General features: G+C 40.1%; 1 protein-coding gene across 49 annotated transcripts in view; it reads left to right on the top strand.

The window, feature by feature from the left end:
* The window catches only part of TTN (titin), a 277,493-nt gene that overhangs the window by 201,911 nt on the left and 58,223 nt on the right, over positions 1–17,359 (top strand). For all 49 annotated transcript variants that reach the window (XM_086719030.1, XM_086719018.1, XM_086719009.1 and 46 more), the window contains 28 exons: positions 65–97; positions 191–320; positions 410–709; positions 802–1,119; positions 2,059–2,355; positions 2,466–2,765; positions 2,853–3,167; positions 3,253–3,401; positions 4,127–4,277; positions 4,367–4,648; positions 6,253–6,555; positions 7,095–7,397; positions 7,499–7,780; positions 7,876–8,175; positions 8,266–8,568; positions 8,660–8,968; positions 9,079–9,360; positions 9,480–9,779; positions 9,867–10,160; positions 10,257–13,223; positions 13,762–14,082; positions 14,183–14,467; positions 14,556–14,855; positions 15,148–15,450; positions 15,706–15,981; positions 16,088–16,387; positions 16,477–16,779; positions 16,952–17,251. In XM_086719030.1, coding sequence (XP_086575156.1) covers positions 65–97; positions 191–320; positions 410–709; positions 802–1,119; positions 2,059–2,355; positions 2,466–2,765; positions 2,853–3,167; positions 3,253–3,401; positions 4,127–4,277; positions 4,367–4,648; positions 6,253–6,555; positions 7,095–7,397; positions 7,499–7,780; positions 7,876–8,175; positions 8,266–8,568; positions 8,660–8,968; positions 9,079–9,360; positions 9,480–9,779; positions 9,867–10,160; positions 10,257–13,223; positions 13,762–14,082; positions 14,183–14,467; positions 14,556–14,855; positions 15,148–15,450; positions 15,706–15,981; positions 16,088–16,387; positions 16,477–16,779; positions 16,952–17,251 — 10,306 coding nt within the window. The remainder of the gene's footprint in view (positions 1–64; positions 98–190; positions 321–409; positions 710–801; positions 1,120–2,058; positions 2,356–2,465; positions 2,766–2,852; positions 3,168–3,252; positions 3,402–4,126; positions 4,278–4,366; positions 4,649–6,252; positions 6,556–7,094; positions 7,398–7,498; positions 7,781–7,875; positions 8,176–8,265; positions 8,569–8,659; positions 8,969–9,078; positions 9,361–9,479; positions 9,780–9,866; positions 10,161–10,256; positions 13,224–13,761; positions 14,083–14,182; positions 14,468–14,555; positions 14,856–15,147; positions 15,451–15,705; positions 15,982–16,087; positions 16,388–16,476; positions 16,780–16,951; positions 17,252–17,359) is intronic.

The raw sequence follows: 17,359 nt of genomic DNA, 5'->3' as shown, positions 1-17,359 counted from the left end.
TCTGTGTCTTCCGGTGAATCACTCTAAGGAATATTTATACTACAACTATCTTCTTTTCTAATAGGAGGGAGTTCATGATATACCCGAGGATGCACAGGTAAAAAGAAAAAATTGAAGAGATTCAGAACATGGTTGGCTGCAATAATGCTTTTACTTCATCCAATGTATGACTACTGTTTTCTTTCTATAGCTGGAGACGGCTGAAAACTCATCAGTAATTATTATTCCGGAGTGCAAGCGATCTCATTCAGGCAAATACAGCATCACAGCCAAGAATAAAGCAGGACAGAAGACAGCAAATTGTAGAGTTAAAGTCATGGGTAAGAAAGACTTTAAAAGGGACCATAGAATAAGAACAAATTATTTTAAACAAAGTGACATTGTTTATATTGTGATTTGCATCCAACAGATGTACCAGGGCCACCCAAAGATCTGAAAGTCAGTGACATCACAAGGGGTAGTTGCAAACTCACATGGAAGATGCCAGATGATGATGGAGGAGACAGGATCAAAGGCTATGTTATAGAGAAGAGGACTATTGATGGAAAAGTCTGGACTAAAGTCAATCCAAACTGTGGAAGCACCTCATTTGTAGTTCCCGATCTTCTTTCTGAACAGCAATATTTCTTCCGTGTGCGGGCAGAAAACCGTTTCGGTATTGGTCCACCTGTGGAAACCATTCAGAGGACCACTGCCAGAGATCCAATATGTAAGTTTTTAACCGAAGATTAAAGTAGTTTCTCAAGTTTGAAATATATCATTATAAACAATGCTTAATACTTCTTTTAACTATTTTTAAAGATCCTCCTGATCCCCCTATTAAACTCAAGATTGGCCTCATAACAAAGAACACGGTACACCTATCATGGAAACCCCCAAAGAATGATGGAGGCTCCCCTGTCACCCACTATATTGTTGAGTGCCTTGCATGGGATCCTACTGGGACAAAGAAAGAAGCATGGAAGCAGTGCAACAAACGCGATGTGGAAGAACTGGAATTTACTGTTGAAGACCTCATAGAGGGTGGAAAATATGAATTCAGAGTCAAGGCTGTCAATGCTGCAGGAGTCAGCAAACCTTCAGCCACTGTTGGCCCTGTGACTGTCGAAGATCAGACATGTAAGTACCAATGTATTAACAGAAAATGTCCTCTTTATGAATCCTTCCTAGAAATTTAATATTTGTCCAAAATAAAAAGAAATATCTGTGCATCAGGAAGCTACCATGAATTGAGTGTGAACATGGGCACATTAATCACTCATTCCCTCAACTTCTACAGAATTATCAAATTTCCTTACATATTACCTTTCCCTTATTTAAAGGAGATGACGTTTAGAATTTCCTTACTATAATTTTCTGCATGATCCTCAAGAGGGGAAGAAACTAAGCAGTTATTTGCTCAGTGAGTGCTAAGACCCATTTATCTTCATAATCAAGTTTCTTTTTCTCTATTTAAGAAAAAGATAAATATAAATAGACAAATTTTATAGACAAAAATGGTAGAAATTCTCCCTCTGTTACCATCACTACTGCTATGTGTTCAGTTTTTTCTTCTAAATTTGGCGGGGCGCGTGTAGTCACTACCCTCTTTACATTTTCTTCTACTGGATTCCTGGAAAATGGAAAATTGCTTTGCATCTACTAGCAGTTATCTTTCTTAAAAAGGGAATTCATCTTAGAATAAAAATAGTCCTGTCATAACTCTGCTTATTAAAGGGAATATGCATGCATATTAAAGGTGGTATCATGATAGAACTCCCAAGACTAAGCTACTACAATCTTCACTTCTCTCTGCCCCTTTTCAGTATCTACATGTATAATAACATTAGGTAAGAGAGAGCCAATAGCCGATACATAGCCACATGTAGATCCAATAAAGGATGATGACTACATTACCTGCCCTCCGAAGTCATATAATTAGTTGAAGTCAAATCTGTTCTTCATATTGTGCTATGAAGTCTGCCTATAGTAGATACAAATAGCTTTATAGGCACTGTAAATTCTACTTCTGGTCCCTAATGACCACCTTTTTTTTTTTTTTTCTTTTAAATCATCTAGGCCCACCATCAATTGATCTAAATGAATTCATGGAGGTTGAAGAAGGAACAGATGTTAACATTGTAGCCAAAATTAAAGGTGTGCCATTCCCGACACTAACCTGGTTTAAAGCTCCTCCAAGGAAGCCTGATAAGAAAGAACCTGTTCTCTATGACACCCATGTCAACAAACTGGTAGTGGATGATACTTGCACCTTAGTTATTCCACAATCTCGAAGGAGTGACACTGGCTTATATACCATCACAGCTGTGAATAATCTGGGAACAGCATCAAAGGAGATGAGACTGAATGTGCTTGGTAAAGTTTTCCTGGCTTTATTAAAACTATGTTTTTCTGTTCCTAAATATACTATTTGGCATTAAAATCATTCTTCTAATATTTTTTTTTCCTTTTTTAAACCATTTTAGGTCGTCCTGGCCCTCCAGTGGGACCAATAAAGTTTGAATCTATTTCAGCAGATCAAATGACATTATCTTGGCTTCCACCTTTGGATGATGGGGGGTCTAAGATTACAAACTATGTAATTGAGAAGAGAGAAGCTAACAGGAAGACATGGGTGCATGTCTCCAGTGAACCTAAAGAGTGCATGTACACAATTCCCAAATTGCTAGAAGGCCACGAATATGTATTCCGAATCATGGCCCAGAATAAATTTGGCATTGGGGAGCCTCTTGACAGTGAACCTGAAACAGCAAGAAACCTCTTCTGTAAGTAGAACATATTTGATATACAAAATCACTCTTACCTGTTGTTTTTCATAGTTTCTTATAGATCAATGTGATTTTTGTTCTTAGCTGTCCCTGGAGCACCAGATAAACCAACAGTTAGCAGCGTGACTCGCAACTCCATGACTGTCAATTGGGAAGAGCCAGAGTATGATGGAGGCTCTCCTGTGACAGGATATTGGCTAGAAATGAAAGACACCACTTCGAAGAGATGGAAGAGAGTTAACCGAGATCCTATCAAAGCCATGACTTTGGGTGTTTCTTATAAAGTAACTGGTCTTATTGAAGGTTCTGATTATCAATTCCGTGTGTATGCAATCAATGCTGCCGGTGTGGGTCCACCAAGTCTGCCATCAGACCCAGCGACTGCCAGAGATCCAATTGGTAAGCCTTGAAACCATTCCTCCCCCCACCCCCTCACAGTGCCATGGAAAAGGCAAGAATACTGATGTATACTGGTTCTTTCCAGCCCCTCCTGGTCCTCCACTTCCCAAAGTCACAGACTGGACTAAATCCTCTGTCGATTTGGAGTGGTCTCCTCCACTAAAAGATGGTGGGTCTAAAGTAACTGGATACATCGTTGAATATAAAGAAGAAGGAAAAGAAGAATGGGAGCAGGTACTTAACACTTGGAATTATGGAAATATAAGTAAACTGAAAATGTAGCAGTTATCCTCATTAATTAATTAATGTATTTATCCCATTAATTAATGTATTTATCCCATTAATCCCATTGTATTTTTTATTAAGAAATCAGAGAAATAACAATTATAAAATAACATAATTACAAATAATCCAAACATCTGTTATGTCAAAAATCTGATCAAAGGTTAAGTTATATTATCATTAATTTCTCTTTTGGCTATAAATTCTAAAAAGGTGGAAAAAATTAAGAGTACATTTTTCAATCATTTGGCATAATATTAAAACACAATTCCTGGAAAGACATTTCAGTCAGCATTTACCTATAATATCTGATCCCCAATACATAAACTAGCAACAATTTTCCCAGACTAGTTAAATATGCTGTTGGCTGTGCTTTAGAAAGCCATTAAAATAAGAAGCTACAGGGGCGCCTGGGTGGCGCAGTCGGTTAAGCGTCCGACTTCAGCCAGGTCACGATCTCACGGTCCGCGAGTTCGAGCCCCGCGTCGGGCTCTGGGCTGATGGCTCAGAGCCTGGAGACTGTTTCTGATTCTGTGTCTCCCTCTCTCTCTCTGCCCCTCCCCCGTTCATGCTCTGTCTCTCTCTGTCCCCAAAATAAATAAATGTTGAAAAAAAAATTAAAAAAAAAAAAAAAATAAGAAGCTACAGAGAACTGAACGCTTGTGATCCTTCCCCAGGGTAAAGACAAAGAAGTGAGAGGAACAAAGCTTGTTGTGACAGGGTTAAAAGAAGGAGCTTTCTACAAATTCAGAGTTAGAGCAGTCAACATTGCTGGCATTGGAGAACCTGGAGAAGTCACAGATATCATCGAAATGAAGGACAGAATTGGTAATTATTCATACTTCTATTATTTTATCAATATTTGTGTTTTGTATTGGAAATGAAAACCACATTTGTAATTTTCAATTGTGTTCCAGTGTTACCTGACCTTCAGCTAGATGCCAGTGTCAGAGACAGAATTGTGGTCCATGCTGGAGGGGTGATCCGGATCATCGCATATGTGTCTGGAAAACCTCCTCCAACTGTCACCTGGAACATGAATGAAAGAGCATTACCTCAAGAAGCTACCATTGAGACCACAGCCATCAGCTCATCCATGGTCATCAAGAATTGCCAGAGGAGTCACCAAGGTGTCTATTCTCTTCTTGCCAAAAATGCAGGTGGAGAAAGAAAGAAGACCATTATCGTTGATGTATTAGGTAAATACTTTGAATTTGTCCATGCAGTTTTTAAAAATAACATCTTTACTTCAACTACAATAAGGCTATGTAATAATAAAACTGTTACATATACTTTGGAAACTTAAAAAATTACCAACAATCCCATTGACCGCTATTTGCATTTTTTAAAATTACTTTTTAACGTTTATTTATTTTTGAGAGATGGAGAGACCGAGCATGAGTGGGGGAGGGGCACAGAGAGAGAGAGAGTGTCAGAATCTGAAGCAGGCTCCGGGCTCTGAACTGTTAGCACAGAGCCCAATGCAGGGCTCAAACCCAAGAACTATGAGATCATGACCTGAGCTGAAGTCGGACGCTCACCCGACTGAGCCACCCAAGTGCCCTGACCACTATTAGCATTTAAAAAAATTTCCTCTTTGCTTTTTTATCCTATACATATTTTATATTGTTATACTTCTATAAACAGTTCAAAAAGTTATGTTTTTATATTATATAAAAACAAAGTTTTTTATAACAAAGTTTTGTGTTTTGCCTTGTTATGTAACATGCCACCATAAGCATTTATGTTTTATATAGTTTTCACGAAAGAAACTTTCCTGCCACTGTACATATATATCTAACAAACTAAGATTGATCAATTTCTTATCATGAGAGTGTATCCTTATTTGCTAATTATCTTAATAAAGCAAACATCTCTGTGAAAGGTTTCATATTCTAATTGAAAAGCATCATTTTTGGTTATCAATATTGCACTTCTAGTCACTAAATATATAGGTGAATTCTACAAGGCTTTTTCATGCCTCTTGTTGGCTGCTTTATTGTAGTGATTTGCTCAGAAAGCAAAGTTCTCCCACTCAGATTTCTCTCTCATCATGTCTCTAACACAACCATACCCCAAACAGTGAGTTTTTATGTGAGAATAACTGGTTCTCTGTTGAACATAATTAATGTTATGTAAACATGTTACATTTTCATTGATGATAATGCCATAAGGAAAAAGATCTCATTGACCAATAGTCCTATAAGCTTTTGGGTTAGTTTCAAGCTCCTAGACACCTTTTACTTTAACTTGAGAAGTGGTACATTTTCAGATTAAATTCTAACCCTCTCAAAGGTCATTCTGAGATTTGGGGACTCCTGTGCTGCTTTCTGATTTTTTAGTCATCTAGAAAAAGTTCTCTTTCCCTTTCCCCTCTGGAGAGTAAACTAGACACAAAAAGTAGCCAGCCATGCCACCCTTTATCCCTCTCCTGTCTCCTTCTGTGCATTCTCCTTCCAGCAGCTCTTCCTATCTGACTTACAAATTAAATATATATATATATATATATATATATATATATATATATATACACACACACACACACACACACATATTTATATTACACACATTACTGTTCCTTCAGCTCCTGCTAAAACAGTGGCAAACAGTAACTGTTACCTATTTCATTTTAAAATATGGCTGAATATAGATATCATGGGGAGGAAAAAAAATCAATAGACAAAATCTCCTTTTCTTCATAAGAAAATGTCTTAGTGTCTCCTTTTTAAAAACAGAGGGTGACAAATATTGAGCCCTGTAGTTCATTGAAGGTTCATTAGAAATCTCTTCCTCTTATTTCCAGATGTGCCAGGTCCTGTTGGAGAACCATTCCGGTCTGACAACCTCACCAATGACTCCTGCAAGCTGACATGGTTTTCTCCGGAAGATGATGGAGGCTGTCCAATCACCAATTACGTCATTGAAAAGCGTGAATCTGACCGCAGAGCATGGACCCCAGTGACGTATACAGTCACCCGGCAAAATGCTACCGTCCAGGGTCTCATTCAGGGCAAAGCCTACTTTTTCCGAGTTGCGGCTGAAAATAGTGTTGGCATAGGCCCATTTACAGAGACACCAACTGCACTTGTCATCAGAGATCCAATCAGTACGTACATCTTAATTTCATTCTCAATCACTTCTTCACTCATTTAATAAAAGAGTGCGGTGACAAAATATGTATATAAATGCCAACCATTTTGTTCCTTTGATGAGACTCGTTAGGCAAATGCTCAGTATCTGATGTTGGTAGTATTTGAATGTGATTTTGAAAGATTGTGGGAATATATATGATTCTTCAAATCCTTCCATGTATACTACACTAATTTTTTTAAATTTCCCCCTTAATGGCGTAAATATATTTTCCTAATTCAGAAACTACTAACTCTGGAGAGCCTTCTTAAATTATTTGGCCTCAGTGAACCACTATTTCCTCATCTATCAGAGGAAATTAGACTGTATGGTGTTCTTTTTAACTCTAATGTTAAAAATGAGAGTTTCTCATCTCAGAAGATGAGATGTCTTCTTGTTACTTATCAAAGCAGATAATTTAATATTTAAATGCAATTCTCAAAAAGTATCATCTACTATATTCTACTACATTTTAACATGGCATTTTTTCACCATAATTCCATATTTTACTTACAGCTGTACCAGAGCGTCCTGAAGACCTGGAAGTCAAAGAAGTTACTAAAGATTCTGTTACTTTGACTTGGAATCCTCCTAAGTATGATGGTGGATCAGAAATTATTAACTATGTCCTAGAAAGCCGTCTCATTGGAACTGAGAAGTTCCACTCAGTTACAAAGGACAACTTGCTTAGCAGAAAATACACCGTTAAAGGCTTAAAAGAAGGTGATACCTATGAGTACCGTGTCAGCGCTGTCAATATTGTTGGACAAGGCAAACCATCATTTTGTACCAAGCCAATCACTTGCAAGGATGACCTGGGTATGTGTTCTAATTCAATTTATACCTTGAAAACTTGGACATTTACAGCTTTACCATAAGAGATCAGTAAAACTGACTTGCATTTCTAATTAAAATTTTAGCTCCTCCGACACTTGACCTTGCCTTCAGAGATAAACTCACAGTTCGGGTTGGTGAAGCTTTTGCCCTCACTGGCCGTTACTCAGGCAAACCAAAGCCTAAGGTTACTTGGTTCAAAGATGAAGCTGATGTACTAGAAGATGATCGTACTCACATAAAGACCACTCCGACAACACTTGCCCTAGAGAAGATCAAGGCCAAACGATCAGATTCTGGCAAATACTGTGTGGTTGTGGAGAACAGTACAGGTTCTAGGAAAGGTTTCTGTCAAGTCAATGTTGTTGGTAAGTATAATTTCACAAGAAGAATAGATATTCTGTCCTTTCCAAAGCAGAAGTGGAAATAACATTTTGTGTTCTGTGTTTGTGTGTTTCTGCAGACCGTCCTGGACCACCAGTAGGACCGGTTATTTTTGATGAGGTGACCAAAGAGTACATGGTTATCTCTTGGAAGCCACCTTTAGATGACGGAGGCAGTGAAATTACCAATTATATTATTGAGAAAAAGGAAGTGGGAAAAGATATTTGGATGCCTGTTACGTCTGCAAGTGCTAAAACAACATGCAAAGTTTCTAAACTTCTTGAAGGAAAAGATTATATTTTCCGGATATATGCTGAAAATCTGTATGGAATAAGTGATCCTCTGGTATCTGATTCGATGAAAGCCAAAGATCGTTTCAGTATGCATTATGCTTCTTTTTGGTGACTCAATGTTTGATATTGTTAATAGGAAAAATTAAATTTCTAACACACTCTAATGTTTATTGTAGGGGTTCCTGATGCACCTGACCAGCCAATTGTTACAGAAGTTACCAAAAATTCTGCATTAGTAACCTGGAACAAGCCAAATGATGGAGGAAAGCCCATCACAAACTACATCCTGGAAAAGAGGGAAACTATGTCTAAACGATGGGCTAGAGTTACCAAAGAGCCCATCCATCCATACACTAAATTCAGGGTTCCTGATCTTCTAGAAGGGTGTCAATATGAATTCCGGGTTTCTGCAGAAAACGAAATTGGCATTGGAGAGCCAAGCCCACCATCCAAACCATTCTTTGCTAAAGATCCAATTGGTATAGTATTAAAGCATTCATTCAGTTTTCATATTATCCAACTTCGTTTTCAGCTATATTCTAACTCCTTTTTTTTTCTTTTATTATGTAGCTAAACCAAGTCCACCTATTAATCCTGAAGCAATTGATACAACATGTAATTCAGTTGACCTAACGTGGCAGCCACCACGTCATGATGGTGGGAGCAAGATTCTGGGTTACATTGTTGAGTACCAGAAAGTTGGAGATGAAGAGTGGAAGAGAGCCAACCACACTCCTGAGTCATGTCCTGAAACTAAATATAAAGTCACTGGTCTTCGGGATGGTCAAACCTATAAGTTCAGAGTATTAGCAGTCAATGAAGCTGGTGAATCAGATCCAGCTTATGTTCCCGAGCCAGTGCTAGTAAAAGACAGACTTGGTGAGTAAAATCTTCTCAGCTGTAATAGCAAAGAAGATAGGTGTCTCATTGTATATGCTTCATTGTAAAATACATCAACAAACCTTAAAGTGCTATTCATTTTATCCTAGAACCCCCTGAATTGATTCTTGATGCCAACATGGCAAGAGAACAATACATAAAGGTTGGTGATACTCTAAGACTTAGTGCTGTCATCAAAGGAGTGCCATTCCCAAAAGTAACTTGGAAAAAAGGAGACAGAGAAGCTCCAACTAAAGCAAGAATTGATGTTACTCCAGTTGGTAGCAAGCTTGAAATTCGTAATGCTGCCCATGAAGATGGTGGAATTTATTCTTTAACAGTGGAGAATCCAGCTGGTTCGAAAACTGTCTCAGTAAAAGTACTCGTATTAGGTAAGAATTTTCATAGTTATATCTTTAATGGGAAAACATATTAAAAATAAATTTTAATATATTTTGAGCCTTTATCTGGATTAAGTCACTAATATAACTTCATTACTTAACACTTTCAGATAAGCCGGGGCCACCTAGAGATCTGGAAGTCAGTGAAATCAGGAAAGATTCTTGTTACCTTACTTGGAAGGAACCACTAGATGATGGTGGTTCTGTTATTACAAATTATGTGGTTGAGAGGAGAGATGTTGCTAGTGCCCAGTGGTCACCTCTTTCAACTACATCAAAGAAAAAGAGTCACTTGGCTAAACATCTTAACGAAGGCAATCAGTATCTTTTCCGAGTAGCTGCTGAGAACCAGTATGGACGTGGTCCTTTTGTAGAAACACTTAAACCCATCAAGGCTCTGGATCCTTTACGTAAGTTGCTTTCTCTGGATACAAAAGTTTTGTCTGCCTATCCTTTGAGAATATTATTCATTCATCATAACTTCTTCTTTTGAAAAGATCCCCCAGGGCCACCCAAAGACCTGCACCATGTAGATGTTGACAAGACTGAAGTCTCCCTTGTTTGGAATAAGCCAGATCGTGATGGTGGCTCTCCAATCACTGGATATTTGGTGGAATATCAAGAAGAGGGCACCGAAGACTGGATTAAGTTCAAGACTGTGAAAAACTTAGAGTGTGTTGTTACTGGACTACAACAAGGGAAGACCTATAGATTCCGTGTAAAGGCTGAAAATATTGTGGGTCTTAGTCTCCCTGATACAACTATCCCAATAGAATGTCAAGAAAAACTAGGTAATTTTTGGACTGGCATTATTATTTTTTTAATTCATACTGTGACTATTCATGTTGTGAAAATCAAAATCTAATTTTCTCATGTTTACTTTTCAGTACCTCCATCTGTGGAGCTGGATGTGAAGTTAATTGAAGGGCTCGTGGCAAAAGCTGGAACTACAGTCAGATTCCCTGCTATTATAAGAGGTGTACCCATTCCCACTGCAAAGTGGACAACTGACGGGAGTGAGATTAAAACAGATGAACACTACACAGTTGAAACTGACAGCTTCTCATCAGTACTTACCATTAAGAACTGCTTAAGGAGAGACACTGGGGAATATCAAATCACAGTTTCCAATGCAGCTGGCAGCAAAACAGTAGCTGCACATCTTACTGTTCTTGATGTGCCTGGTCCACCAACAGGTCCTATTAATATTCTGGATGTTACTCCTGAACATATGACTATCTCATGGCAGCCACCTAAGGATGATGGAGGAAGCCCCGTGATAAATTATATTGTTGAGAAACAAGATACAAGGAAAGACACATGGGGTGTTGTTTCATCAGGAAGCAGTAAGACAAAGCTGAAAATCCCACATCTGCAAAAGGGCTGTGAATATGTTTTCCGAGTCAGAGCAGAGAATAAGATGGGTGTTGGTCCTCCCCTTGACTCCACACCTACTGTTGCTAAACATAAGTTTAGTCCTCCATCTCCTCCTGGTAAACCAGTGGTTACTGACATTACTGAAAGTGGTGCAATGGTGTCTTGGACTCTGCCAAAATCTGACGGTGGCAGTCCAATAACTGGTTACTATGTGGAACGTCGAGAAATAACTGGCAAATGGGTGAGAGTCAACAAAACACCTATAGCTGACCTGAAGTTTAGAGTGTCTGGACTCTATGAGGGAAATACCTATGAGTTTAGAGTTTTTGCTGAAAATCTTGCAGGACTAAGCAATCCATCCCCAAGTTCTGACCCAATAAAAGCTTGCCGGCCCATCAAACCACCTGGACCACCTATTAATCCTAAACTGAAAGACAAGACTAAAGAAACAGCTGAGTTGGTGTGGACAAAGCCCCTCAGTGATGGTGGTAGTCCCATTCTAGGCTATGTAGTAGAATGTCAGAAAGCTGGTACAACACAGTGGACCAGGATTAATAAAGATGAGCTCATTAGGCAATGTGCCTTTAGGGTACCTGGACTAATTGAAGGAAATGAGTACAGATTCCGTATAAAGGCAGCTAATATTGTGGGAGAGGGAGAGCCAAGAGAACTAGCAGAATCTGTGATTGCAAAAGACATCCTTAATCCTCCAGAAGTAGAACTTGATGTTACCTGTCGTGATATTATTACCGTTAGAGTGGGCCAAACTATTCGCATTCTTGCTCGAGTCAGAGGCAGACCTGATCCAGACATAACTTGGTCCAAGGAAGGCAAAGTATTGGTCCGAGAAAAGCGGGTTGACATAATTCACGATCTACCTCGTGTTGAGTTACAAATTAAAGAAGCTGTTAGAGCTGATCATGGCAAGTATATCATCTCAGCTAAGAATAGCAGCGGGCATGCCCAAGGTTCTGCCATCGTTAATGTTCTTGACAGACCTGGGCCTTGCCAGAATTTAAAGGTTAGCAATGTAAGCAAAGAGAACTGTACACTTTCTTGGGAAAACCCACTAGATAATGGTGGCTCAGAAATAACAAATTTCATAGTGGAATATCGGAAACCAAACCAGAAAGGCTGGTCAATTGTTGCTTCAGATGTCACTAAGCGATTAATTAAGGCCAACCTTTTAGCAAACAATGAATACTATTTCCGAGTTTGTGCAGAGAATAAAGTAGGTGTTGGACCAACCATTGAAACCAAAACTCCAATTCTGGCTATTAACCCTATTGATAGACCAGGTGAGCCTGAAAACCTTCACATTGCAGATAAAGGAAAGACATTTGTCTATCTCAAGTGGCGGCGGCCTGATTATGATGGTGGCAGCCCGAATCTATCCTATCATGTTGAGAGGAGGCTGAAGGGCTCTGATGACTGGGAAAGAGTGCATAAAGGAAGCATTAAAGAAACCCAATACATGGTTGATAAATGTGTTGAGAACCAGATTTATGAGTTCAGAGTACAAACAAAGAATGAAGGTGGAGAAAGTGACTGGGTAAAGACAGAGGAAGTTGTTGTGAAGGAAGACTTACAGAAACCAGTGCTTGATCTGAAATTGAGTGGTGTGCTAACAGTCAAAGCAGGGGAAACCATTAGACTTGAAGCAGGTGTGAGAGGCAAACCATTCCCAGAAGTTTTATGGACCAAGGACAAAGATGCTACAGACTTAACAAGATCACCAAGGGTCAAAATTGATACAAGTGCTGATTCATCCAAATTTTCTCTTTCTAAAGCAAGGCGAAGTGATGGTGGGAAATACGTAGTTACAGCAACTAACACAGCTGGCAGTTTTGTGGCCTATGCCACCGTCAATGTTTTAGATAAGCCTGGTCCTGTAAGAAATCTGAAAATTGCTGATGTGTCCAGTGATCGGTGTACTATTCACTGGGATCCACCAGAGGATGATGGTGGCTGTGAAATCCAAAATTACATTCTAGAAAAATGCGAGAGCAAGCGAATGGTTTGGTCTACCTATTCTGCTAATGTCTTAACACCCGGTATGACAGTAACACGTCTCATAGAAGGAAATGAATATATTTTCAGAGTCCGTGCAGAAAATAAAATAGGCACAGGGCCTCCAACAGAAAGTAAACCAGTCATTGCAAAAACCAAATATGATAGGCCTGGTCGCCCAGATCCCCCAGAGGTCACCAAAGTAAGCAAAGAAGAGATGACTGTGGTCTGGAATCCACCTGAATACGATGGTGGAAAATCCATCACAGGATACTTTTTGGAGAAAAAGGAAAGACATTCAGCACGATGGGTCCCTGTTAACAAGAGTGCAATCCCCGAAAGACGTCTCAAAGTACAGAATCTCCTCCCAGGACATGAATATCAGTTCCGTGTCAAGGCAGAAAATGAAATTGGAATTGGAGAACCAAGCTTGCCCTCAAGGCCAGTGGTGGCAAAAGACCCCATAGGTATGATGTTCTTGCTTTTTCTGATATTACACAAATTTTTTTTAATGTTCCTAATTTTTGAGAGAGGGGTGGATGGTGGAGGAGAGAGAGAGTGTGTATGCAGGTGGGGTAGGGGCAGAGAGAGAGAGGGAGACAGAGGATCCAAAGCAGGCTCTGTGCTGACAGCAGAGAGCCCGATGTGGGGCTCAAACTCAGGAACCACAAGATCATGACCTGAGCTGAATCAGATGCTTAATCAGCTGAGCCACCCAGGTGCCCCTATGCCAGTTCTTAATCTCAAGCACAGAGCTGTTAGATAAATAAATTAAATCCATGACATCCAAACTTCATTTTAGCCAGTATTTTTCCAAATCACCTAACATGTACAAACAATGGTAGATTCTAATTTTATGAAGGAAAAAGAGGACTCCATGTCTGAGAAATTGAGCCCTCCATCTTTGACGAACTGAGAATGGACTGTAGAAAATGACACATTAGAGCGGTATCACTCGTAGTCATTAACAATGTGAGAATTCATTGTTATGCAATTTATTTTCAGAGCCACCTGGTCCACCAACCAACCTCAAAGTGGTTGATACAACAAGAAACTCCATAACTCTTGGGTGGGGAAAGCCAGTATATGATGGTGGCGCACCGATAATTGGATATGTTGTGGAAATGAGACCAAAAAGAGAAGACATGTCACCTGACGAAGGCTGGAAAAGGTGCAATGCTGCGGCACAACTTGTTCGCAGGGAGTTCACTGTCACCAGCTTGGATGAAAACCAGGAATATGAGTTCAGGGTGTGCGCCCAAAACCAAGCTGGCATTGGGCGCCCCGCAGAACTGAAGGATGCTATTAAACCTAAAGAAATCCTGGGTGAGGCCCTATTTTATCATGTGACTCATCCTTTCTGTGCTTCTCACGTAATTTCCCCACATTCTGAAAAGTCAGCTAATGGCTTTCATGTCATTTGCAGAACCTCCGGAGATTGATTTGGATGCCAGCATGAGAAAACTGGTCACAGTGAGAGCAGGGTGCCCTATTCGACTCTTTGCCATAGTGAGAGGACGACCAGCCCCTAAAGTCACTTGGCGGAGAGTGGGTATTGATAACGTGGTCAGAAAAGGACAAGTCGATCTGGTTGACACTATGGCTTTCCTTGTCATTCCCAATTCTACCCGTGATGACTCGGGAAAATATTCCTTGACGCTTGTGAACCCAGCAGGAGAAAAGGCCGTGTTTGTGAATGTCAGAGTATTAGGTGGGTTACTGACAAGCTCCTTCTTCCCTTTCAGAGTAAGTAGAAGCCTGAGGAGACACAGTGTATCTGAATTTGTGGTTTGTTACAGATACTCCTGGACCTGTGTCTGATTTAAAAGTTTCAGATGTCACGAAAACATCATGCCACATTTCCTGGGCCCCTCCTGAGAATGATGGTGGGAGCCAAGTGACACATTATATTGTGGAGAAACGTGAGGCAGATAGAAAGACGTGGTCAACAGTCACCCCAGAAGTTAAGAAAACAAGCTTCCAAGTCACCAATCTTGTCCCTGGCAATGAGTACTTCTTCAGAGTAACTGCTGTCAATGAGTACGGCCCCGGTGTGCCTGCAGACGTCCCCAAACCAGTGCTAGCATCAGATCCTCTAAGTAAGTAATTTCTTTTTGCCTCCTTTTAGCTCTGGTCTCCTACTTTAGCAAGGTTGAGGTCCCAAACACTGAAAGGGCTTTCATTTGTAGAAACACAAACAGTACAAACAACTATCTAACTCATTAAAGACATTTTTAATCTGCCCCGTCTTGTAGTATTCACTTTCAACATACTGAACTATAGTTCCCGTATGCTTCAAAGCAAGTGGCATACTCAAACATGTATAGGTGGTAACACGGAGATTTGATTAGGCTACCTGGACAGTTTTTCTAAATCGCACTTCTCTTCCAGGTGAGCCTGATCCCCCAAGGAAACTAGAAGTTACTGAAATGACGAAGAACAGTGCTACATTAGCCTGGCTACCTCCCCTGCGTGATGGAGGTGCTAAAATTGATGGCTACATCATTAGTTACAGGGAAGAGGAGCAGCCTGCAGATCGCTGGACAGAGTACTCAGTGGTAAAAGATCTCAGCCTTGTTGTCACTGGCCTAAAGGAAGGAAAGAAGTATAAATTTAGAGTAGTGGCCAGAAATGCTGTTGGAGTCAGTTTGCCAAGAGAAGCTGAAGGAGTATATGAGGCCAAAGAACAGCTGTGTAAGTAGTCATTGTCTCATTTCATCATGTGACAAAAGTTGATTAGAATTTCCTTTGGACATCCAGACTTGTCCCTAATATTTTCTCGTCGATTCAATCTTATTCTTTTAAAAAAAAATATTAGCTGTAATGCAGACATCAATTTGAACCCATTAATGGGTTGCAACCCACAAGTTGAGAAATACTAGTGTGGTCGCCCCACCAGGGGAAATTTAACCTCCCTGCAAGGTTAATGAATTTTTATTCTACTTTTAGTGCCTCCAAAGATCCTTATGCCAGAGCAAATTACTATTAAAGCTGGGAAGAAACTCCGAGTTGAAGCCCATGTGTATGGAAAGCCTCATCCGATCTGTAAGTGGAAAAAAGGAGAAGATGAAGTCGTCACATCCAGCCACCTGGCAGTGCATAAAGCGGACAGTTCTTCCATCCTGATCATAAAAGATGTTACTAGGAAAGACAGTGGCTACTACAGCCTCACTGCAGAAAACAGTTCTGGGACAGACACTCAAAAAATCAAAGTTATCGTCATGGGTAGGTCAAGCATTCGACAAATGGCTATCTGAATATGAAAATCGGCAACATTTTTTTCCTAGCAAATCCCTGTTCTTATACATTTCTTTCCTCTTGGTCTATGCAGATGCTCCGGGGCCCCCTCAGCCTCCATTTGACATTACTGACATAGACGCTGATGCTTGTTCCCTCTCATGGCACATCCCTCTGGAGGATGGAGGCAGTAACATCACCAATTACATAGTGGAGAAATGTGATGTGAGCCGAGGTGATTGGGTGACAGCTCTAGCTTCGGTGACAAAAACTTCCTGCAGAGTTGGAAAACTGATCCCAGGCCAGGAGTATATCTTCCGGGTCCGTGCAGAAAATCGATTTGGCATTTCAGAGCCTCTGCCATCTCCAAAGATGCTGGCTAAGTTCCCATTTGGTATGTTTCTTTCAGGAAGAAAAAAATTGTTTTCTTTCTAGTCTCTTACCTAAGATAAAAACTGACATTTCCCTTGTCTTCATCTCCAGATGTTCCTAGTGAACCAAAGAATGCACGAGTCACTAAAGTCAACAAAGACTGCATATTTGTGGCATGGGACAGACCAGACAGTGATGGAGGAAGTCCCATTACTGGTTATCTGATTGAGCGCAAAGAAAGAAACAGTTTGCTCTGGGTAAAAGCTAATGATACTCCTGTCCGGTCAACTGAATATCCTTGTGCTGGCCTTGTAGAAGGTCTTGAGTATTCATTCAGAATCTATGCACTAAACAAAGCTGGATCCAGTCCACCCAGCAAACCAACAGAATATGTAACTGCAAGAATGCCAGTTGGTGAGTAATTTTTTTGTTAGTATTATGGGAATATATTTAAACCTTGGAGTCTCTGAAGATTACTACTTCTATTCAGAAATATTCTCAACATTTCTGGGTGATAATGAGAAATACAGAAGTTTACAACTTCTGCAATTATGATAAATGCTGAGAATACCTCTTTTGGTTTTAGATCCTCCTGGAAAGCCTGAAGTTATTGATGTTTCCAAGAGTACTGTGTCCCTCATCTGGGCTCGTCCAAAGCATGATGGAGGCAGCAAAATTATTGGCTATTTTGTAGAAGCTTGCAAACTGCCTGGCGATAAGTGGGTACGGTGCAATACTACACCACACCAGATTCCCCAGGAAGAGTACACAGCCACTGGCTTAGAAGAGAATGCTCAGTATCAGTTTAGAGCAATTGCCAAGACCGCAGTGAACATTAGCCAGCCCTCTGAACCTTCTGATCCAGTGACCATCCAGGCAGAAAATGGTAAGATTCTGTTCAGTATTATATATGCAAAGGTGGAAAGTACTCGTAATGTATATTTCTCCTAATAAAAAACTAAATCTACATCATGAGGGAAAAAAACCCAAGTAA

This window comes from Puma concolor, chromosome C1 (assembly GCF_028749965.1).
Source record: "Puma concolor isolate L17-30 chromosome C1, mPumCon1.1.hap2, whole genome shotgun sequence".
In the NCBI taxonomy this organism is placed as follows: domain Eukaryota; kingdom Metazoa; phylum Chordata; class Mammalia; order Carnivora; family Felidae; genus Puma; species Puma concolor.
Note: the sequence above shows the minus strand (reverse complement) of the source record. Positions and strands in the feature narration are given on the sequence as shown.